The sequence below is a fragment of the Echinops telfairi genome, unplaced genomic scaffold (genome assembly GCF_000313985.2).
Source record: "Echinops telfairi isolate 266 unplaced genomic scaffold, ASM31398v2 ScPeMD7_3;HRSCAF=10, whole genome shotgun sequence".
Classification (NCBI taxonomy): domain Eukaryota; kingdom Metazoa; phylum Chordata; class Mammalia; order Afrosoricida; family Tenrecidae; genus Echinops; species Echinops telfairi.
The window spans coordinates 26,462,832-26,486,810 of record NW_022103899.1 but is presented as its reverse complement, the minus strand read 5'-3'; the positions used below and the strand labels follow the sequence as shown (position 1 = coordinate 26,486,810).

The 23,979-nt window shown below is 44.2% G+C and overlaps 1 protein-coding gene across 3 annotated transcripts in view; it reads right to left on the bottom strand.

The window, feature by feature from the left end:
- LOC101662647 (aldehyde oxidase 3-like) overlaps window positions 1-23,979 on the bottom strand; it is a 121,978-nt gene that overhangs the window by 33,924 nt on the left and 64,075 nt on the right. For 2 of the 3 annotated variants that reach the window (XM_045294882.1, XM_045294886.1), the window contains 8 exons: window positions 22,658-22,745; window positions 19,743-19,829; window positions 16,255-16,446; window positions 15,829-16,056; window positions 8,312-8,407; window positions 7,374-7,502; window positions 3,800-3,874; window positions 2,543-2,595 (listed from right to left, as the gene is read on the bottom strand). In XM_045294882.1, coding sequence (XP_045150817.1) covers window positions 2,543-2,595; window positions 3,800-3,874; window positions 7,374-7,502; window positions 8,312-8,407; window positions 15,829-16,056; window positions 16,255-16,446; window positions 19,743-19,829; window positions 22,658-22,745 — 948 coding nt within the window. The remainder of the gene's footprint in view (window positions 1-2,542; window positions 2,596-3,799; window positions 3,875-7,373; window positions 7,503-8,311; window positions 8,408-15,828; window positions 16,057-16,254; window positions 16,447-19,742; window positions 19,830-22,657; window positions 22,746-23,979) is intronic. The other variant, XM_045294889.1, reaches the window with a different exon arrangement.

Below are 23,979 nucleotides of genomic sequence, written 5' to 3'. Positions count from 1 at the left end.
TGTGTCTCATAGTGGGGCCGACCATATGGTCTCTGTGCATTGGCTGCTCTGAGCAGGGATATCGTCCTCCAGGCTGGGTGGGCCAGGATGTGCTCCACTCTCTCTTCCTCCCCTTTCATTTGCTCCTGTGTGCTCTGATCAGACATGTCCCGCTCCCTGAGGTGCAGCTTCAGTGCTGTCCTCTGAAATACATTCTTCTGGGGGGAGGACAGGTGTCCACGTAGTTGGGATTGGGGCTGGCCCCAATCCAGAGGGCTTTCAGTGGTTGATTTTGGAAGTAGATGGCCAGGCCTTCCTTCTTAGTCTTTCTTAGTCTAGAAGCTCCGTGATACCTCTTCAGGCCCATGGCAACATGCAGCGTTCCACCGACAGATGGATGTGTGAGATGCGCCGGCCAGGAATTGAACTCTAGTCTTCTGAAGGGAAGGTGAGAATTCTACCACTGAACCACCAAGGCCCCCTCACTTATAAGTCTACAGTAAGTTTAGTTACAGCACTTATAAAGAACAGTTGAGTGGAAAATACTTTGTGAAGTGAATGACTGGCGTCAAGAGGTAGCATTTTGCATGGATTAAGAAGTGAGAATGCGGGGTAATTTGAGGCAGCTGAATTAGAATTACCTTTAAAATTGGGTGGGAGGCCTGTTGATCATGAGGTGTTGATGGGATCAGGTATTAGGCATCAGAAGACCCAGAACAAGCAATCATATTGATGTGAACGAGGTGGGGTGGGGTGGGTGGAGTAGAGACCCCAAACCCACCTGAAGACAATTAGTCATCCCCTCACAGAAGGCCACAAGGAAGGAATGAGCCAAACAGGGTGCAGTATAACACTGATGAAACATACAACTTCCCTCTAGTTTTTTAATGAAACATACAACTTTCCTCTAGTTCTTTAATGCTTCCTCCCCCCAACCCCCTGCCCCGACTATCATGACCCCAGTTCTACCTTACAAATCTAGCAAGATCAGAGCATGTACACTGGTACAACTAAGAGCTCTGGACACACAGAATCCAGGACAGATAACCCCATGAGGAACAGTAATGGGAGTAGCGATACCATGAGGGTAGGGGTAAGGTGGGGGAGAAAGAGGGAATTTATAACAATGATTGATGTATAACATCCCCCCTCACAAGGGGGATGAACAACAGAAATGTGTGTGAAGGGAGACAGTGGTCAGTGCAAGATATGACAAAATAATAATAATTTATAAATTATCAAGGGTTCATGAGGTAGGGAGGGTGGGGGGTGGCAAGGAAAAAATGAGGAGCTGATACCAAGGGCTCAAGTAGAAAGAAAATGTTTTGAAAAGGATGATGGCGACATATATACCAATGTGCTTGTCACAGTGGATGTATGGATTGTGATGAGTTGTAAGAGCCCCCAATAAAAATGATTTTTTAAAAATTGGTGGGCAAAGGAAAGGTGAAGTGAAACCACAGCTGACTAGAATGAGTGACAGTCTTTACTTACTTTTGTTGTGTGAATTTGCTTGTTGATTTTGAACGGGCCAGGGCAAGTTGAACATAGTCGTGAGAGAGAGTTCATAAGCCATGGGAAAGATGCAAGCAAAGGAGGTCATTGCGGGAACAAAGTCTCTGAAGGGAACGGGTCAGGAAAGGACCATCGCAAAGGCCAAGGATCAGTCTTGGAAGGAAGAAAGTGTTCTTCAATGAGGCAAGAAGTAAGGAAGGAACAACGAGATCGCAATGCAGACTCATTGGGAAAGGAAGGAAGTAAACGATGCAATCTGATCATTGTGATGGTCATTGGCACGGGAACAGAGACTCCGCAAGACCTTTAGAAATATCCCCAGAAAAGCCACAGTGTCTTCCCAGTAAGCCCAAGAGCTGGGCCATACATGCCCATCTGGTTAAGAGCAAGTTAAGTTTCTGATTGTGGAAGCTACCTGCCACCGGCTTGGACAAGCTCTAGTCTGATGTAGTCCTCTGATCAGCTCCCCTCACTGTTTGTCTGCGGATGTTTGCTCAACTCACACCTTCTATAACCAAGACTCATTTGGAAGAAAATCAGGCCCCAGAAGACAGGGTTTGGGGCAAAATTTCTAGAAAGCAAGAAATAATAAAAAGCAGCGAAAGCTACACACACACACACACACACACACACACACACACTACTGAATAATTGGGAGGGGAGGTATCAAAGACTAAAATGTGTAAGTGCTAAAAGCTTTCTGGGCAGCATTAAAAGTTTTGCAAGATCCTTCTATCCTTACCTGTCCACACCATGCACAGGACCATTAACATTGAATTCGTAAACCCGTGGTTGGCTTATGTGGAACAAGGAATCACATGTATAGCAGTGTGGGACTCATCTACAATTTGTCTTCCTTCTATTCATAATAATATAGCTGCAAAAAAATCATATTTCTTTCTAAAATGAAAACTCTTTAGGGGAAATTATATTTAAAAGTTAATAATGGACAATATTAAAGACATAAGCAATTGGGTGCAACATTTCCAAGCTTACCTTCTAAATACCAAAAGGGGATAATTTGAGGAAATTATTCAATGCCCCTTACCTAAAATATCCAGTGGCTGAGAGACTAATGCTTTGAGTAAAAGCTTCATTGACCTGAAAAAGAGGAATTGCTTTCAAAGGACAGATACAAAATGGAGCAAACAAAAATATGGGAAACAACCATTTTGTAGTTGCCATGCTTTTTAAAAAACAAATTAGTATTGGGAATATTATCTTGCTGAAAGAATAGCACATCTGATGCCCACGTGGGATTTGACACAAGCTCAAGATGCAGAACTGGCATTGCCAGCTTCCCTGGAGGGCAAAGTTCAGTTTTGGTAGCTCTGTCTAAAGAATAAATGGAAAAGTGGCAAAGGTCAAAATCTGTAGAGATTTAGATACAAGCCCTCAAACAAAGTCTTATAAAAGTTCTCCGTCTCCCTGTCCCATATACGGGGAATTGGGCCTCAGTTGGAGCTCCAGCTATGGCTGGAACATATATACAGGTTTCAGAAGTTACTTTGGTAGATAACGCATGTTCTGACAGTGGGTCTGCCCATCACTGCATCCTGAGTGTTTTCATAACTTCCTCTCTCTCAGACTTATCGCAAGGTCCTGTTTTATTATGGAAAGAGCAAGGATTACCACCCAGAAAATACCCATTCAGTCCCCCCATGAATGTCCAAAATGTGTGCATGGAAAATAGCCTTTACGGAAAGAATTTTTCAAAACCTTATCTATGATAGCAGCTTCTCATGCAAGAACTCCCTTTCAGTGTATTGTTTCATTTTCCTTTATATTTTCAATGTGGACTAAATGGTATAGGTTCTTCCTTCTTTTCCTAATAGCCACATGCACGTGTGCATGCATGCGTGTACACACACACACACACACACACAGTGTGTGCATTTAAATGAGAATAGCAGTTAATACCTCTGATCTACTGTTTCAGGTTGGATATAGATGTCTAGCTGAACTGGCCATTTCTGCTCAGTCATACCTGGTTGTGAGATGTATAGTTGATGTGAGTATATGTTTGCTACTCAAAGTGTGGCCCAGCCGCTAGGCTCGAGCATTGCATAGGAGCTTGATAGAAGTGTAGACTCCCAGGCTATTTCCCACACCTATGACAACAAATCAGATTCTGTATTTTAACAAGATGCCAGGTGATTCATCTGTTAATTAAAGACTGAGAATCACTGCTCTGTGCTGTTCAGGGCAGAGAGGAAGCGGTAGGGGACTAAGCTACGATAGGTCAAGTGTCTCTACCGAGCAGTTCCAAGGGGCTGTGCAGGTGTCGTGACCACGTGGTACTCACCCACTCCTCCCAGGAGCCTTGAGGACTTTGGCTGATGATGGGTTCCAGGCGTCTCAGCAGAGTCTGACAAGCATTCTGCAGGTGGAAAAGGACAGGAGTGTCCCCAAATTCAAGCGCAATCACGTTTATCGCCTTATACTAACCATTCCTCCCACTCACTCCAAGCAGGGTTTCCTTCTGTTGTACACCACGGCACCTAACACCACCACCACCACCACCACCATCGTTTGGTTTGTCTCCATATCTAGTCAAGGTCTTGGTGTTCCCTGCAGTCATGAGCTGAATCGGGACTTTGAGAGCTGCTTCAGAAGGTCTGGTGAGAACCCTCGAGGAAGCAAGACAGAATGCAATTCTCATTCGCTTAGTTCAACCTAACCAGCTTTGGATTTACACGCTTGATGTGTAAAACCAACCAACCTCACTGCCATCGGGTTGATGCTGACTCACAACAACCCTGCAGGAGAGGACTCAACGGCCCCTGTGAGTTTCTGAGACTGGAACTGTTTAAAGGCTCCTGTCCAGATCGGCCGCCTACTTTGACAGACTAGGAGAACCATTATGAAGGACAATGAGCTTCAGAGCTGGTCCTAGATCGGGCACAGAGAACGGCACGTCGGGTTGGAGGACGGCTCTGCTGCTTTGCCCGTATAGGAGTGCCTGGCACTCCCCACATCGTGGTGCCCTCACCCATGACATGGAGACACCAACTCTAGGACAAATCTAGGACTTTGCCCAGGGCCGTCCCCGCTTACACTGGTAGTGTTTGCATTAACATCAATGGCTTCTTTTAATCACCAAAGTACCCTGGTGTGGGTGATATAGTCACCCTACAATCTACCTTGGCAGTTGTTTCCAATATTAAGTATAAAATTAGAGAGCTCATTATTTTCTTTCATTCTAGGTGCACCCATGATGCGTTGTTAAGAAATGGTCACAATACATATGTTAATAAAGTTACCAGCTATTGAATAATTTACTCTTGGCATTGACATTGAAGTTCAGCTGATTGAACTAGAGAGATCTCTCCCACGTTGCACTTGCCTTCTTCCCATCCCCAGACACTCAATATAATTTCTCTCTATGCCATTGAAAGAGCTGTTGGGCCATCTTTCTTCTTGCCTGAGGAGGTCTTTCACGTAGCGTTTGTTAAAACTGCTCTACTTGGGCACAGAGAGTGATATGACAAAGATAGAGAAGTTGTGCCAATGTACATTTGAAAGCTTCAAAGAGATAACTTCCTTGCTTGTTAATACAGAGTTCAACAGACACTCCCTCTGAGGATTTTCCCTGTGTTGCCTTCCTCCTGTGGGATTCCATGGCCAGGCTGGGGATGAATGGGCAGTACTGCAAATAATCTTTCAGGAGAGAAGTAGGGGTTTTTACCTTTGGGAAGCTTTGGTTTTGAGAATATGTTCTTAAAACACCTTTTTTTTTTTTTTAAAGGTAAAACATAATTTATGCTGCTAAATAATATCTGAGGCCTACTCTTTCAGGTGGAACAGAGAAACACAACAAGAGGGTGTTTTACTCTATTATGCGCAATGCCCATGTGAAAAAACAATGGGAAGAATTCTCTAGACTAGAACGGAGGAAAAGGAGGCTGACATTTAAAAGAAGTTTCTCACTGCCATTGGGTCAATGTCAACTCATAGTGACCCGACCAGACAGGGTAGCCCTGTCCCTGTGGGATTCTGAAACTATAACTCTTTATGAGAGTAGAAAGTCCCATCGTTCTCCCACAAGAGTGGCTGGTGGCAGCCTGCGTGCTCACGAGGTGCCAAAGGGATCAGTTGTCAGGCATCGAAGAATGAAAAATCATATCATTGTGTGCTCATCTCCATGATATGATCACTGAAGACAAATGGGTGCATAAGCAGTTGTGGTGAAGAAAGCTGATGGTGCCCAGCTACCAAAAGATATAGCTTCTGGGGTCTTAAAGCCTTGAAGATAAACAAGCGGCCATCTAGCTGAGAAGCAACAAAGCCCACATGGAAGAAACACACCAGCCTGTGTGATTATGAGATGCCGAAGGGATCAGGTATCAGGCATCAAAGAACAAAAAATCATATCATTGTCAATGAGGGGGAGTGCCGGGTAGGGACCTAAAGCCCATCTGTAGGCAATTGGACATCCCCTTACAGAAGGGTCGCAGGGAGAAGATGAGTCAGTCAGGGTGTAGTGTAGCAATGATGAAACATACAACTTTCCCCTAGTTCCTAAATGCTTCCTTCCCCCACTATCATGATCCCAATTCTACCTTACAAATCTGGCTACACCAGAGGATATACACTGGTACAGATAAGAACTGGAAACACAGGGAATCCAGGACAGATGATCCCTTCAGGACCAGTGGTGTGAGTGGTGATACCAGGAGGGTGGAGGGGATGTGGGGTAGAGAGGGGGAACCGATTACAAGGATCTACATATATCCTCTTCCCTGGGGGATGGACAACAGATAAGTGGGTGAAGGGAGACATTGGACAGTGTAAGGTATGACAAAAATAATAATTTATAAATTATTGAGGGTTCATGAAGGAGTGGGGAGCGGGCAGGGAGGGGGGAAAATGAGGAGCTGATGCCAGGGGCTTAAGTGGAAAGCAAATGTTTTGAGAAAGATGAGGGTAATGAATGTACAAATGTGCTTTATACAATTGATGTAGGTATGGATTGTGATAAGAGTTGTATGAGCCCCCAATAAAATGTTTAGGAAAAAAAGAGTGGCTGGTGGTAACAAAGCCCACATGGAAGAAGCACACCAGCCTGTGTGATCATCACCAGGTATGGACAGCATCAGGTATCAGGCATCAGAAGACACAAAACAATCACATTGGTGTGAACGAGGAGGGTCAGAGTGGAGACCCAAAGCCCATCTGTAGAAAATTGGACATCCCCTCACGGAAGGGTTACAAGGAAGGAATGAGTCAGCCAGGGTGCAGTATAGCACTAATGAAACGCATAGCATTCTTCTAGTTCTTTAATGCTCTCTCCCCACCACTATCATGACCCGGTTCTACCATACAAATCTGGCTAGGCTGGAGCGTGTATATTGGTACAGGTAAGAGCTCTTGACAACCGGAATTCAGGACAGATAAGTCCCTCAGGAACAATAATGGGAGTAGTGATACCATCAGGGTAGGGGGAAGGTGGAGGGAGAGTGGGGAGAAAGGGGGGACCAATTGCAATGATCAACGTATAACACCCCCCCATACACACACACTGAGGGGGATGAACAACAGAAACATGGGTGAAGAGAGACAGCAGATGGTGTAAGATATGAAAATAACAATTATTTATAATTTATCAAGGGGTCGCAAGGGGAGAGCGTGGGGGAAGGAGGAGAAAAGAAGATCTGATTCTGGGGGCTCTGGTGAAAAGAGAATGTTTTGAAAATGATGATGGTAAAATATGCACAAATGTGATTGATACAATTGATATATGGATTGTTATAAGAGCTGTAAGAGCCCCCAATAAAAATATTTTTTTAAAAAGGTGGCTGGTGGTTTCAAACTGCTGACCTTATAGACCACAGTGCAATGCATAACCACTACACCAGGGAAGCCAGTAAAGTCATCACCTGCACGGCTTTTCCATTGACATCTGCACCTGTGGATCCTCCTGTGCCTATTGTGTTGGGCACTGTCACAGTGTTCATCTCACCAAGGTGTATGTAAGACATGGGTATCTTTAATTCACGGCTGGCCACCTGTGCACAAAACAAGCAGACAGAATGTGTGGGTCAAAGTGAAAATGGGACAATAATGTAAAGCTATTAGTAAAGACTTTCCTCCCCTCTTTTACAAAGCGATAAGGAGATTCATAATCTATTGGTGAGGGAGACTTCTACCAGCAAACCAAAACGTGCCAAGAGTTTTCACCTTCTTTAAAATCAAAGTTCTCATAGGAGGGTTCCGGGGAAATCTCACGTTGCCACACGGCATGGGGTTAAAAACAGGCTTCCCTGGGGAGTGAGGACTCTTCCCCAACTGCATGTTAGGAAGGGAAGAGAAAGGACAGATTCCCATTCTTTTATTACCTGCTGGGGCTGCACACTCTGCTGGACGTGAACATGGATCCCCATGCTAGAGGGGGAACTCCTTTTTATAGGGTGAGCTTGAGGATGTGGATTTGTTGAGTGTGGAATCAACAGGTTGTGTGGAACTAGGAAGTCTGAATTATAGTCAGGACTTTTCCAGGAATACTGACAGAACTTGCATTTTGGGCTCCAGGGAAGTTAGAGCCTCACCTGTAGAGGAAAAGGGCAGGAAAAGGCTCTGGCGCCTTGGGAGATTGCTTTTTGCTGTAGCCTCTATCACTAAAGGAGGTGAGCCTCCCTGCACCCTGGGTGCCAGTTGGCTCATTTCTGGGTAATCCAGAGTGACCTCTAGGGACATGTGTGGGCAATTTTGGTCATTGGGTCACAATACCTAAAGATTAATAGTAGAAAACAAGGTCTGGGACTCCTCCATGTAGTCTAATGTTGGTCAACAGCCAAGCAGAAACAACCTTTCTCACCTGTATCATCTTGGTGTTAATACCTTGTCCCAATTCAACTCCACCATGAGCAACCAGCACAGACCCATCCGTGTAGATGTGAACTAGAGCAGCTGCCTGGAAATAAAATTAGAAATGTTTTTGATGTTGTTGTTTGCCATAACAACAGTGATAGTGGCAGAGGCAGTGACAAGTGAAATTCCAAAAGCCACAGTTTACCGTTAAAACAGATATAGGAGAACTTAGTTCATCAAAAGACTTAGGTCACCTAGAAATGATAAAAGTGGCATTTCATGAAAACTGGGTTCAAGCTTTATGCATATTTTATTGTTAACATTTAGCTGTAATTATTTCACTTTTTTTATTTGTTTGTTTTTTGCAGCATTACCTAGTGGTATTAACCGGGTGGCGGTGAGTCAAAACCAACTTCATAGTATGCAACAACAGCTGAATTCAGCTACATTATGAATGCCTGTTGGCCCTTGTCCTTGTTTCTGTATCTTTCCTAGTTTGAGGGGACGTTCAAGGAGGAGAGCTCCTCACCCCGTGTCTCCTCCTCTGGAAATCAATGGACATTGACCCACATTGGGAGCAACCCTGTTGCATTGAGCGCTCATTGCTGTTTTGAATCCCAACTTTCTTTGCTCTTAGGTCCCATGAGAGGACTGATAAATACAAGGGAGTTCATTCACCTTTATCTAAATACGCTAAGTATATTCCCCTCAATTGCCTCTAGTAAGCCGAGATTACACACACACACACACACACACACACACACACACACACACACACGCACACACACACACATACCAAGGGGTAGTATCCAGGGGGTACATCATGTAAGTAACATTCAACTTTTATTTAGGAGGATAGAAAATTCGGTGACAGAAATTGGTGATAACGTAGTTAGTTTTATGGAATTTACAAGTGAAAAATATTGAATTGGCAAATGTTTATTTTTTATAGCACTGAAAAAATACAGCAAAGTATAAGGACATGTCTTCATCTCTACCCAGTTTCAGGTTATAGTGACCGATCAGAACCCAGCTGGTCCTGATTCTGGGCCATATTCACAACCAGTGCTATGTTTGAGCCCATGGTTGGTCTTGCCAAGAGTTTATCATGTAATCTCCATCATAGTTTCCATCACCAAGGCCTGCTTTTCCACTCACGAATGCTTCTTTAGATCTGTGGTGGAGTCGGGGTTAAGCATTGGACTGCTAACTGCAGGGTCAGCAGTTTGAAACCATCAGCAGCTCCTAGAGAGGAAGATGAGACTTCCTACTCCCATAAGGACTTACAGCCTCAGAAATTCACAGTGGCGGCTCGACCCTGACGCAGAGGGAAACTGAGTCCGAATAGACTCAATGACAGTGAGATCCTCCTTTGTTTTCAAATTGTACATCGCAAAGATCAATACCGCTTGATTTCATCTTTGATCAATTTCAAATTGCAAAAGCTGATAAGACTCTCCAGTTTCTTCATCTTTGACATGAATGGTTTGGTGTGTAAATATGAATAATCGTCATTGCTAGCTGGTGTTCCTGGTAGGTGCATGGATCTCATCCTATCTCTGCCCACATTGTATTTCGAGATAAAAGCCCAAACCAAACTTGATGCCATCAAGTCAGTGCTGACTCTGAGCGACCTGCTGTGGGTTTCTGACACCGAAACGGTTTATGGGAGTAGAAAGCCCAGTGTTTTTTCCACAGAGCTGCTGGTGGATCGCAGCCCAATGTGTCCTCACAAGGCCACTGGGGCTTCTGTATTTCAGTACAGATCGTGAAAATTCATTTTGACACTGTCTTTTCTGCCATAAGAGATCACTTCAAAATGCCACGGCCAGTTTATTGCAGTTCACTTAGGATGTTGATTTTCAAGCATTCCGTTGCGTATTTTATACCTTCTAATTTTCCTAAAAATATATTTTATACACCACATTATTGGCTACTAATGGATGTCTGCAGCTCCTTCTCATTTTGAGTAGTGCCACATCAGCCAATGAAAGTCCCCCAAAGCTTTACTTCCTCCCCATAATTAAGGCTGACTACTTTGAGGAGGAGGCTTCTGGAAAGGACATGGAGGCCACATCTGGCCTCTTCTGGCTATGTGAGGGAAAAGGAGAGTCCATGTCCACACCAGCCCCAGGCTGATGGCCAGGGTCCCTCTTCTTTGTTTACGCCATCGGATGCCAGTAGGTGCCTCTCACATACTCCTTTTTTTTGTTTTTTAAGCTGTACTCAGTAATCTGTGGCAATGGCCACACAGAACTCACGGACAACAATCACATTTATGGGGGTTATTAGGGAAGTTAACAGATCACCACAAGCCAGGATCAGGATAAGGACGCAGTCCTCGGTCCACAGCAAGCCCGCTCCTCAGCCAGCATCCGAGTCGCTCTGGTCCTCAGCCGCTTTGCCCCATGTGGGCCAAGAAACCAGCCCGCCGCTCTGCCTCACACTCGCCTAGTGCCCGCACTGCTTCCCTGCACTGTCTCCTGGTCTCCTTGCCTTGGCCCTTGGTCTCCACGTGGCATGGAATCCGCGCCTCTGCCATTTCAGGCAGAGATTTTGAAAGCACTCCACAGGTGGGTCTTCTACCTTGATGGTCCTGAGACTTTGCTCCGTTCTTGCTTCTAAGACGGCTCTCTCATTCGCAGAAGAATGGCCATGAAAACTGACCACAGGCTTCCACTTTTCACACACCCTATTTGCATGGTTCCATCCAATCCCTTGAATGGAGGAGAGATGGATGGAAGTCATGTGAAGAACTTTCGCTTTACCACAAAGCTTTTCCTCCGTCATATTTTCAGAGCCTGTCGACCTAAGAGGCTCATCTCCCAGCGTGCCATTGGGCAAAGTTCCACTGCTGTTCATCGGTTTTCACTGGCCATTGTTTCCAGAAGTAGATTGTCATGTCCTTCTTCCTGGTCTTAGTCTCGAAGCTCCACTGAGACCTATCTACCATGGGTGACCTTGATGGCATTTGACGCCATGGTGGCAACGTTTCCAGCATCTCAAAAACATGTGAGCCACCACAGTGCAACAGATTGGCAGAGGAACGGTGACGCAAGATGGCCCACATAGCATGGGTCACATACATTCTGTTATTATAAGGAAACAAATGAATGGTACTAAATTAGGTACACAATCCCTTACCTGCAATACTGAATTTCCAAAAGTCCTAAAAACGAATTTGGTGTATAAAAAACCAGGCCTAAGCTTACCCGATGAGGTAAGAGTCATAACTTTATTTTTTTCCTTCTGAAAATCTCAATATAGCTAATCATGCTTCACTGTAGAAAAACGTACATGCTTGCTTATGGTATGTGTCCCGAGACTCCACTGATGATGTTTCGTAATATAGAGTATGTCAATCCTAAGATCTTCTAAAACGAGAGAAATTTACACCCCCAAGGCACAGAGGGCATCAAAAGCAGACAAAGGAGTACGCACATGCGCCTCGCTGGAAAATCAAGCCACCGTAGCCTTTGCTCTTTGCAGTTTCCTCTGGAACGGACTAAATCGGCCATCGTTTGGAAAGTAAATTTGACCAACAGTGCAACACGATTGACGCCGTCCTCCCCTTGTCTTTCCCCTGCTTAACTTATCTTCGGTTGTGTTAAATATCAGTGTCCATGCTGCTATTGGTAGGTGCTGTCCAGTCAGAGCTGACTCACAGACCAGCAGAGCAATGCGCTCCCCAGTCCTGTTGCATTGTGCTTATTGTTGCAGCCACTGTGTCAGCCGATGTGCTGAAGGGGCTTCTTCCTTTCCGCTGCCCTCTGCTTTACCGAGCAGGACGCCCTTTCCCAGGGACTGGTCTCTCCTGACAGCGTGTGTTCAATTCATGAGTTGAAGTCTCAACACTCTTGCTTCCAAGGAGCAGGAATCCTGGCTGTACGTCTTCCGAGACAGATCGTTTGTCCTTCTGGAAGGCCATCATGCTCTCTCTATTTTCCACCAACACCGTAATTCAAATGCTTCGACCCTTCTCCTGAGTCATTTCCCAGCTTTCGCACACTGATCAGGCAGTTTAAAATACCTGGGCTTCAGTCAGGCACACCTTAGTCCTCAGAGTGACAACCTCCTTCCTCAGTGTCTTAACGAAGCCCAGTATATCCATTCAGTGTCATACGCTGTCTGATTTCTTCACTGCTGCTTCCATGAGTGATGAGACTGGATCCAACCAAGCTGAAATCCCTGACAACTTCAGTCTTTTCTCCATTTATCACGATGTTGTCTACCGGTCAGGTTGTGTGGCTTTTTGTTCTCTTTACATTGAGTTGTAATCCATACTGATGGCTGGATACATACATCAGCATATATAAACCCACCTTATTCATTTTAATATATAGATTTTCCATCATATGCATGTATCATCATTTGTTTAAGAAATGATGTTTCTTAACATCATTTTTCACATTTCTTCACTCTTAACATGAACATCATCTAACAATGAACAACCCTACCTATATGTTGGCAAGGTTTTCTTGTGTGTGTGCGCATGTTCCATTGGACACCTGTCCTGGCAGTGATAGTGGGTTGGGGTTTCTTTTTGGAGCGGTGACATGTTCTAAAATTAGATTGTGATCATGGCTGCAAACAATGAATATACTGCAGACCACCCAATGGAATACTTTGAGTGGGCCTCTCATATGGCAGGTGAGCACTATGTCAAGATAGTTGTTGAGGGTCTCTGGGAGGTGCAGGTGGTTAATGGCTTGGTTGCCAAATCAAAAGATGCCAGGGGCGCTGAGGACGGGAGGACTGGTGACCTACTGCCGAAAGGCAGCCGCCGGGAACCGCGGAGCACATTTCTACTCGGACTCCCACGGCATGGCCATCAGTCAGCACTGACCCAACAGCCCCTGGCATTCCCCGGGTGAGGACGAGGTATTCACTGGTAGGTGGGAGACGAGAGGAATACTATTCTACGAGGTAGAAATGAGTCACCCACCAAGCCCCCATAATTGTGTCTGAATGTGTTCTTATGCCCATACGAACACAAAGAAAGAAATGGAAGGGTGGAAACCAGGCTGTTCCTGAGATACCTGGGGGTGGGGGTGGGGATTGTAAGGTGTGCAGGGAGGAGAAGGTCACATTCCCTGCTCCCTCCCCAACAAAAGGAAATAAAGATACACCTGTTAAGGTATAACCTATAACTGAACTAAACTACTTATAAAACGAGCCCAATTGTACAAATTTAACACAGCATATGTGTCCGTGTGCACACAGAAGTATCCGAAGGGAGATAAACGAAGTATTGATGGCAGTATCTCTGGATGCTGGCCGGCAGGTGGTTTTAATTTTTCTCCCTTGGACTTGCTGTATTGTTTTCAACTTTTTTGGATAACAATAAACATACAGCTTCTACATTGTCGTTGGGTGCTCCAAGCCATCTCCCCACTCTCAGTGACCCCACCAGAGAGTAGAACGAGGTCAGTTTTCCAAGCTGAAATGTGCACGGAGCTGACTGCTGCCTCTTTCTCCAGAGGGCTGGTGAGCAGTCAAATGCTGAACTGTTGTGCCGCCGAGGTGCCACCTTATCGATGATCACAGGAAGGTTGTTTTTATAAAGAAAGAAGTATTGGTCCTTTTTAAAGCAAGTTTTCTTTGAAAGAAAGCACTCAAGCAGCCATCTGTCTGTTTTGTGTTAAGACGCCAGGTGTCCAAAAATGTCTTCTATGGGGCTCTGAGGGGTGGCTATCCAGTTTCCTAGAAGCATGGAGATTTCGGTATTTTCTTAGGAATTCCCTTAAAAGATACAGGCTCTGCCAGGTGTGGTTTCTGAATCTCTGATCCCAGATTAGCATCTCTTAACTGGGGAGTGGAGAATAATCTTGAGTAAGTAGACATCTCTTGCCAAGGGGAAGGTACAGTCATTCTGGGATTTAGGGCGTGAAGTTAAGGGCAGATCAGAATTAGGCAACTTGAGGCATGTAAAAGATATATATGTATATTAATAATTAAAAAAAAAAGCTAAAGTACTCTGTTTTTTTTCCTGAGCTTAATAACTGCTTTCAGCCATGATTTTGGGCTTGGTTAATTGAACCATTGATTGCAAAGTAAGGATTTGGTTTACAAAGCATCCAGTAGCAAAATACAAACTGAGAGATGGAGTTGTTAAAAGGGACCCAGTCTGGAGCAACTGAGTGCTCTGTGTTGCTTCCTTTCCTGGGACCCACCCATGAGAACACTGGTGCTCGAAGCAGGCGGTCTGCCTTGTCAAAAGTCTCAGCTCATAGGCAAGGGCCCTGGGACATTCAACATGGGCTTATGTTCAGCTATATTCATCTCTTTTCCAAGACTCTTCTAATCGAGTCTACAAGACACATTATTTTTTTTCCTTACACAATTTTTAAATTGTAAACTAGCCTGTGGTTTACATTCCAGATTACCAACTTTTATAGGACCCATTATTTAAAACAAACCAACTCTTTTCTAAAATCCCACTAATGCTAACACTGTTTTTGCTTGACTTGGAAGGCACTGCTAAAGGAGCCCCTGGTGGCATCGTTTTAAGTGCTGGGTGCCTAGCTGAAAGTCTGCACTGTGAGCCTATCTGTCTCCCCGCTCTGCAGGAGGAGATCTGCACCTGCCAGGGGTCACAACCTCAAACGCCTTGCAGGCAGCTCGACTGTCCTACAGGGGTGAGTTTTTTTTTTTTGGTTTGGGTTTTGTCCTATCAAAAGAGTCAGTACTCTGGACACTTCTACACTGGCGAGGGGAAATACATTCTCCGGGAAATCTACAGACGACAATAGCAACGCACCACTGGCAGAAATGCCGGAGTGTTCTTCATACGAAGGCATTCGGAAAGTTCATGAAAAATAGACTGAAAAGAGAACCACATTTCCCCCCATGAATTTTTCGAAGCCCTCATCATTTCCCCAACTGTCAAAACTCTGCTGTGTCTTTAAAGAAAAGATCATGCAATTTAGAGTGGAACACCCCCCCAGAGTCAGTAGAACAGTTTTGAGGAAATTACAAATACTGTCTCAAATGGCTTCACTTTCTCCTTTACACAACCATTCATTAACCCGCACATCTACCACCCCCCCACCCTTCAGCCATCCGTAGCGGCATTGCTGCCCTGCCCTAGCAGAGGGACCAAGAGTTGGCTAAAGCTGGCTTGTAGCTTATAGCCGAGAGGGACATGGACAATTCCAACAGAGCTGGCCTGTACGGAAGTCCGAGCAAGAAGAACTGATGCACACACCCCAGCAGCAGTATTTGAGGGATACACAAAGCATCACAATTTAAGGCAGTCCTCAAAAGGCCTTTGAAATGAGACCTGTGGTATATTTTTAAATATCAATTTTCCTTGTTGGCCTCTCCTTACCTGTAATGATTCCTTAATCCATAGCACCACAACTGTCATCACAAAAGAAATAGGTCTGTCAAACCCTCTGGAGTTCCTAAAAACTCAATGTCACTTTATCTTTTATAAAAGCCCTTGGGGAAAAAGAATTTTTTTTTTTTGCAGACTTGATAGAGTCTTTCTCAAAATTACCTGATTTAAAAAAAAAAAATTACCTGATAATAAAATGACTTTGGAAACCCAACGGAGAATTTCATGGGGATAATGGCAAGTCCTCTTTTCTTCCAATAATGCTGCTGGTTAAATTCCTCAGCAGCCTTTCTCCTGATATAGTAGGAGGAGCTCTCCAGACATTTCTCCCAGCATCTTCTCAAATTCTTTGGATCAAATTCTTGCTTGTGAATGGTCTTATCAATTGCTTTGTACATGTTTAACTCCCTAACCTGGTGGAGGAAAAGACCAAACTTCACAACAAGATCCACCAAGAGCGAGTCTGTGGCAGAGATGAACCTTTCGATTATTCTGGAATCCACCAGTTAAGAATTTCACCGAAAGCGAATCAGACCTGCTAGAGATCACATGATTTTGAGCACGGAAAGACTGGACTTTTGTGTGTGAAGAACCAAATGCTTTCAAGTTACCCTCTCCGGCGGCAGGTTGCATTTGGCCGCCACGGCGGCCAGCCAGACTTCGGTTACAAACGCTCCCTGGGGGAACCCAAAGCCCCGGAAGGCTGTATTGGATGGCAAATTGGTCTTGCAGGCACGTCCTCGGACACGCAGATTGGGAATTTTATAAGCGTTTTCCAGTTTGAGCAAAGCGTATTCTATTACCTGAAAAACATTCCCAGGTGAAAAGTGAATTAGCATAATGAACTCTGGGTTGATATCATCTTACGCAGGCACTAATCAAATCCTCTAAAGCGTCCTAGTGGTGCACCAGTTCAGCTCTCAGCTCTTAACTAAAGGCGGCTGCTCACACACCACACCAGACAGAACGGCCTGGTGAGCTGCCTCGTCAAAGGAAACCCGATGGCATAATTTCACTCTGTCACGATGAGTCAGAATGGATTTGATGGGTCACTCATCAAATTTCCCTTCCAGCCAGGAGACATTCCAGCCCTTTGGAGAGGTATTCCTCTATTCATTTCTCACAGGCAACTACCACGAGGGACCTCCCACGTTTCCGAACTACTAGAGCGACCAACTATTCATACTAAGTTATAGGCATTTTATTTATGTATCTGTACTTATATATGTAGATGAGAAATGTCACTGTAATGCAAACTAATCAATGTTCGGTATTTGACATGCTAACAACTTCATATTAGCATTAAAAAATCTAACACCCTAAAAAAAATGCTATCATGAGCACTCTGGCCTTTTATTGTCCCTTAAGCTAGACACTTCCAACCATTGAATCTGTTCTGTGATGTTTTCCCTTTCTTTGCCATACACAAGTCATGAAGTTTTAAGAACAGTCCAAAATTTCCGTTAACGGCCTGATCAAAAAGATCTGACTGCTCCACGGACCTCCGCTTTCATGATTCCGAGACCCGGAGAACTAGATGCGGCCCGGCCACCCCTGCCGATAGCTTTTACAGTGATCACAGGAGACGGTTCCGGTAGAGTGGAAGACAGACTCGGGACAGAACGCAATGCCGTAAACCAAGATCAGGCTTACTGGAATCCCTGAGACTGCGGCCCTCAGTCACCCTGCAGGCCTGGACAGGACTCACCCTCATTATTCGATTTTCAGAGAAACAATAGATAAGCCTATTAAGGGAATGATAGAGCTAGTGAGGTGCACACTCCTTTGAAAACTCAACCATTTTTCTGAGATCAAAGGGGCAGCATTTATCCAAGGACAAAATTCAGGAAGCAGGAAGGATTAGGAACAGAGGAGGAATGGAAGTGGGAAACACATAGAAGAAATGAGATAATTAATGACACAGCGCAAAACATGTATGAATCGTTGAATAGAAAACTGATTTTCTCTGTAAAACCTTTACCCAATTAAAAATAAAAAGTTTAAAAACCAACAAATAAAAAGTGTACATTGTGCCAATAGCTTAGCAGGACTGTCCCCTTGCTCCTAACCCCCTGAGTCTGACTTCGGTGCAGAAAACAGGAGAAAACCCAACTGTTCCCAATGGGTACAAGCACGCCCAACCGGCCAACCTTGTTTTGGAGAGAGGGCACATGACTGCTTTCTGGAGGGCAGAGCAACGCCTCCCCTCTTCCCGTACATTCCAACACACGCTGGTTTCTTAGATTAGAAAATGTTTACTCTGAGCATTAAAACCACAGCTCTGGGTGTTGTAAAGCCACGGCTGGGTGAGTCGTGATATTTCCATCTATCTCATCTGCAAGTGAGGTGGACTGTGGCTGTCTGTCTTTCTCTTTTCATGTTTGAAATGAACCTGTATGTCGTTAGAGACGCCAAATCCACTTCAGCTTTACTTTTCCTCCTTGTTTTAGCTAATATTTAGACTAGAAGGGCAAGGGATCTGGAGGTTTGGGTTTCCTCCCTCCCATGAAGCAGTTTTTTTACTTTATTTATTTCTGTATATATATTTTTTGTGTTAAATATTCCTTTTTTATTTTGGCCCTCCCCAAAACTACCTCTTGTGATTTTCTGTTCTAGGACTTGGTAGGGAGCAAAGGTGCATCTCCCAGTGAGATGAGCCCAGAGGAAAACTAATTCAGAAACTTCTAAGTAGGCAGAAACATTTGGTGGGGGGGTGGAGAAGAGCCAAGTAGGTCAATGATGTCTTCATCTATTGTCAAGGGGATTAGACTGTGAACGAAAGGAGCCTTGTGTGGGACTTGGGGTAATTTTGAAACAAGAGGCTTTGTAGATGAGGCTCGGGCTCCAGGGAGAGAGGAAATTCTGGGAAGTGTGTATGTAATTAAGTTACCCCTGGCATAAATAGAAGAGAGATTTGCATGGGAGGGGTCCTACCTAACCTTTGTTCTCCTTCCAGGTGCCAGTGTGTCCTTCCCTAGTTTAGTTTCTGATGGCCGCTGTAACAAACCACCACAAGACTTTAAAAACAATATAAATACAATTCTCTTTGGTGTTCTGGAAATCAGGGTGTCAGCATGATTAGCTCCTTCTGGGGACAGAGGGAAAACCTGATTCATGCCTCTCTCTGAGCTTCTGATAGTTTTCTTTGGCTTGTAGACCACTCTTCAAACTCTACCTTCATCTTCACCTGGCTTTTCCTCTGGGTCCTTCTGTGTCTCAAATGTCCCTCTATCTTCTCTTAAAAGGACACCATTATTAGATGTAGGGACCATCCTAAATCCAGGATGATCTCATTCCAAGATTCTTAACTTAAGTACGTCTGCAAAGACCCTATTTCCAAATACGATTACATCCACAGGTACTAGGTATGAGGAGTTAGAGATAACTTTTGGGAGGACACTATTCAGCTCACTAAGGAGTCCCTGGATAATATAAACAAAAGGTCATTAAATTTAAGCCCACTAAGAATTGTCTTGAAAGAAATATCTGGGAATCTGCTTTTGAAAGGCCACGCAGCCTTGTCTATGGTCATACCACCTTGAATGTACCTGATCTTGTCTGATCTTGGAAGCTAAGCAGGATCGGTCCTGGCTCGTATTTGGGTGGGAGAATGGTGACAGCCTGGAAAACTCTACTCAGTGGTGACCTCAAGGGTTGAAATCGACTCAGCATCAACTTTCTTTTTTTTAAAAAAGTTTGATTTACTAACTTACTATATTTCTTGATCCCCACTGGCCTTGTCTAGGGTGAGGAGGTGGGAAAAGAAGAGGGATAGAAATAAGCGATCTCAAAGTGTTTGTTTGTTTGTTTGTTTGTTTGGGGGTGGCACATCATGACTAGAGTAGCGAATGAAAACGAGGGCTGAGTATGCTCCGTGACAGTGTCTCAAGCACCAGAGAAACCCAGCAGCTCCCTGGCGGCCTCACAGCAGAGAGGTCGCGTTCTCAAGGTGCTCAAATCATCTTTGTTCACAACTGGAAGCACATACAAGATGAGCATGAGTCAGAATAGACAACAGACCTTCTTAAGCAATGCTCTTAGAAACCAAGCTCACATTTACTCCATCACCCCACATAACTGGAACGCTGAGCCCACATACCATTTCAGATTCATCTGGTGTGCAGCCTCCGTTGATGTGATATTCAATGTCTGCTGCCTCAATCTTCCCATTGTTCATAAAGCCCACCTATGAATTATAAATGATACTTATGTCAGTGAGCATGTGAAGTTCAGGTGCTGTGCCTGGGCATTTGAAGAATACAAGCGGGGATCCTTTTTAGTTCTATTAAGAGCGTGGGTTGGTGAGTCAGAATGCCTGGGTTAAACTCTGGTTTCACCATTTACGAGCTGAACAACTTTGGGCAAGCCATGCGATCTTTCCGTGCCCCAGTAATCCCCTGTGTGCAAATGGGATACAATTCTTTCCTAATCTTCCATTTTTAACATGCATCTCCATCACTTGGACATTAACCAACACATGGATGATGGAACAGACTGCAGGAAATGGCGGCTCGGTCAGGGAAGTTTCTTAGACAGGTGATATTGGAACAAAGATTTGTTTCTACCTCTGCTGTTGTTCAGTGCCATTGAGTCAGTTCCAACCCATATGGACACCAAGCGGAATGAAACACTGTTTGGGGAAAAAAAAAAAGAAACACTGTTCGGTGCTGTGCCATCCTCACAAGTTTTTCTACTCAGGGTCCCATTTCTGCAGCCATTGTGTCTGTCCATCTCATTGAGGGCCTTCCCCTCTTTGGATACGCTTCTGCTTTACCCAACAAAATGCCCTTCTCCTGACCACCTGTCTAATGCGTGTAACATGAAGTCTTGCCATCCTTGACTCTAAGGAGCGTTATGTCTGCCCTTCTTCCAAGAGACTTGTTTGTCCCTTTAGAAGTCCACAGTACTTTCAATAGTCTTCACCAGCACCACAGTTCAGAAGCATCCATTCTTCTTCAGTCTTCCTTATTCACTGTCCAACTTTCACATGCATAAGCGTACATATGAGGCCATTGAAAATACCATGGCTGTGTCAGGCACACCTGACTCCTCAAAGCAACTGCTTTGCAACACTCTAACAAGATCTGGTGCAGCAGGTTTACCCAATGCAATGTGCCATTTGGTCTCGGGACTGCTGCTTCCATGAGAATTAACAGTGGGTCCCAGCAAGACAAAATCCTTCAATCTTTTCTCCATGTATCATGATGCTACCTATTGGTCCAGTTAGAAGATTTATGGTCTTCTTTACATTGAGGTGAATCCATACCGAACACAGCAATCCTTGATTTTCATCAGCAAGTGCTTCAAGTCCTCCTCACTTTTAGTAAGCAAGGTTGTGTCATCTACATATGGCAGCTTGTTTATAAGCCTTCCTCCAATCCTGGCGCCACAATCTTCTTCATATTAACCAGCTTATTTGACGATTTGCTCAGCTTACAAATTGAACAAGTATGGTGAGAGGATATAACCCCATCACAGACCTTTCCCAGTCTCAAACCATGCAGTATTCTCTTGTTCTGCTCATACAACTGCCTCTTGATCTATGCATAACTTCTATAAGAACATAAATAAGTGTTCTGGAATTCCCATTCTTCTCAAAATTATCCATAGTTTGTTATGATCCACCCAGTCAAATGCTTTCGCATAGCCAGTAAAAGACAAGCAAACATCTTTCTAGTATTCTCTGCTTTGAGCCAAGATCCATCGGACATCAGCAGTAAGATCCTTTGTTCCACGTCCTCTTCTGAAGCCAGGCTAAACTTCAGGCAACTCCCGACTTTCAAAATACTGCTGCAACCATTGTGGGATCATCTTCCACAAAATTATACTTGCATGTGACATCAGTGATATTGTCCTATAATATGAGCATTCGGTTGGGTCATCTTTCTGTGGAATGTATACAACCATGGGTTTCTAGCAGTCAGTTAGCCAAGTAGCTGTCCTCCTAATTTCCTGGCATGCAAGTTCAGTAAGTGCCCCCGATGCTTCCTCAGTCTGTTGAAACACTTCACTTGGTAGTCTATCTATTCCTGGAGACTGGTTTGGCTGATGCTTTCAGTATAGCTTAAACTTTTTTCTTTAGCCCCATGGATTCTTCTTCAATGGTTTTTATGCTTGGACATGGCAGAATGTTGGCCACTTCTTTCAGGGACAGCGAGCCTGTGCATTCTTTCCATCTTCTTTTAATGTTTCCGGCACTATTCACTATTTTGTCCATAAAATCCTTCACTATTGCAACTTGAGGCTTGAATTTTTCTCTTGAGTTCTTTCAGTTTCAGATCTGCTGAGCTTGTTCTTCCTCTTTGGTTTTCTAACTTCAGGTCTTTGCATACTTCATTATCATATTTTATTTTGTCTTTTTGAGCTGCCCTTTGAAATGTTCTGTTCAGCTCTTTGACTTCATTGCTTCTTCCATTTGCCTTAGCTAACCTATGATTAAGAGCAAGTTTCAGGGTCTCTTCTGACACCCTCTTTGACATATTCTTTCTAATGACCTTTTGCTTTCTTAATGATGCTATGGATGCCCCCCCCCCATCTCATCAGGTCTTCCATCATTGGTGTTCAAATATATTCTTGAAAGGTCCTCAAAATTCAGGTGGGATAGATTCAAGATCATACTTTTGCTCTTATGAACTTACTTTAATTTTCTTCAGCTTCAACTTGAAGTTACCGATGAGAAATTGATGGTCTGTTCCACAGTCAGCCACTGGCCTGGTTTTAGTTGTTGATATTGCGTTTCTTCCTTGTCTCTTCCCACAGACATAGTTCTAATCCATAAGGCTGTGGAAATCACTCCAACGTTTGTACATTTGAGTTGAGAAATCTCTGGGTGAGAATCAATAGCTCTCTTTGACAGACTGAAATGTCGTGGTATTTGTGATGTAAAAGGTAGAGCAATCTGATTGCCTGGGTAATGTGTGGGTAAGTATGGAGATCTACAGATATTTGAAACTGAAAGTCAGTTAATCCCTTAATTTGTCTATCTTATTTGTAATGACCTTCATATCTACTTACCTTGTATTTCCCAAGAAGTGGGTGGCGTCCTCCTGTAATTAACATGTCATCCCCACGCTCTAGAATAAAACGGATTGGGTGACCAGTTCTGAAGAGAAAAAACAAAAACAAAAAAACCCCATAATTTTTTGAGATTTGAGATTGAGAGGTCAGGTGTGTGGAATATTACAGGAACCCCTGACCACCCAGTGAAGATACAAGAAGGAACACCCACTGTCATCAAGTTAATCTAACTCATAGCAACACTGTCACAGCAGAACTGCTCCACAGGGTTTTCAATTCTGTAAATCTCTATGGGAGCAAACGCCTTCAACTTTCTTCTTTAGAGCAGCTAGGGAGGGTTTGAACTGCCACTTTTATGGTCAGCAGCCCAGCACTTAACACGCTATACCAACAAGGTGCCTTTCCTCCTGAAGGAAAACAAGGTCAAAACCCAACTCACTGCCATCAAGTGGAGTTCAATTTATAGCAACCCTGTTGGACAGAGTGAAACACCCCCTGTGGGTTTCCTAGACTGTAACTCTTTATGGGAGTAGAAAGCCTTGTCTTACTCCTATGGAGTGGCTGGTGGCTTCAACCTTCTGACTTCTGACTTCGTAGTTAGCAGTTCAACTTGTAACTACGCCACCTGAACTTCTAGGGAGCTATACATTTCTTGCTTGTATGAAGCTGCTCGTATGTCTGAGAAGTTCCTTTTATCTTGCTCGCTTTTAGGAGCCGAGATAGACTAAGCTTCGAGGGGCTTGTTTGTACTGAACTGCCAGTAGGAGTGGGCATAAGCAGCTGTTCATTGAACAGCCTCAGTGTAAGTTGGGAATTTAAATCCTCTGATGTTTGAGGTTTCTGTGATTCACTTATTATGCTTCTAAGGACCTAACTCTTCATTTATATCAATGACATTTATTGTCAACTGACCTCCAAGTTAATTTTTCACCTTATTTTTTATTGTGATTTGGGTGAGAGTTTATAGAACAAATTGGTTTTCCATCAACAATGCATACACGGTTTGTTTTGACATTGTTTGCAGTCATTGCGCTGTAATAGCACTCTTCCAGGAAAACACCACCCACCCCAGATTATCACCCCCCTTTCTTTCTGATCCTTCCAGCCTTCTGAGCTTTCTCCAGGGCAGAGGCTGATGGTTCTAATGAGTTATTGTTGTAAATGGTGTTCTCGTTCTCCCTAAAGGTCAATTGTTTGCCTGGAAGTTGAGCCACTGGGATGAGTTCAATTCCAAGCTTGCAGGGTATCTAAGGGCCATGGTCCTGGAGGGTCTACAAATCTGTATCTAACCATAAGCCTGCTCTTTTTGGTGAGTTTCG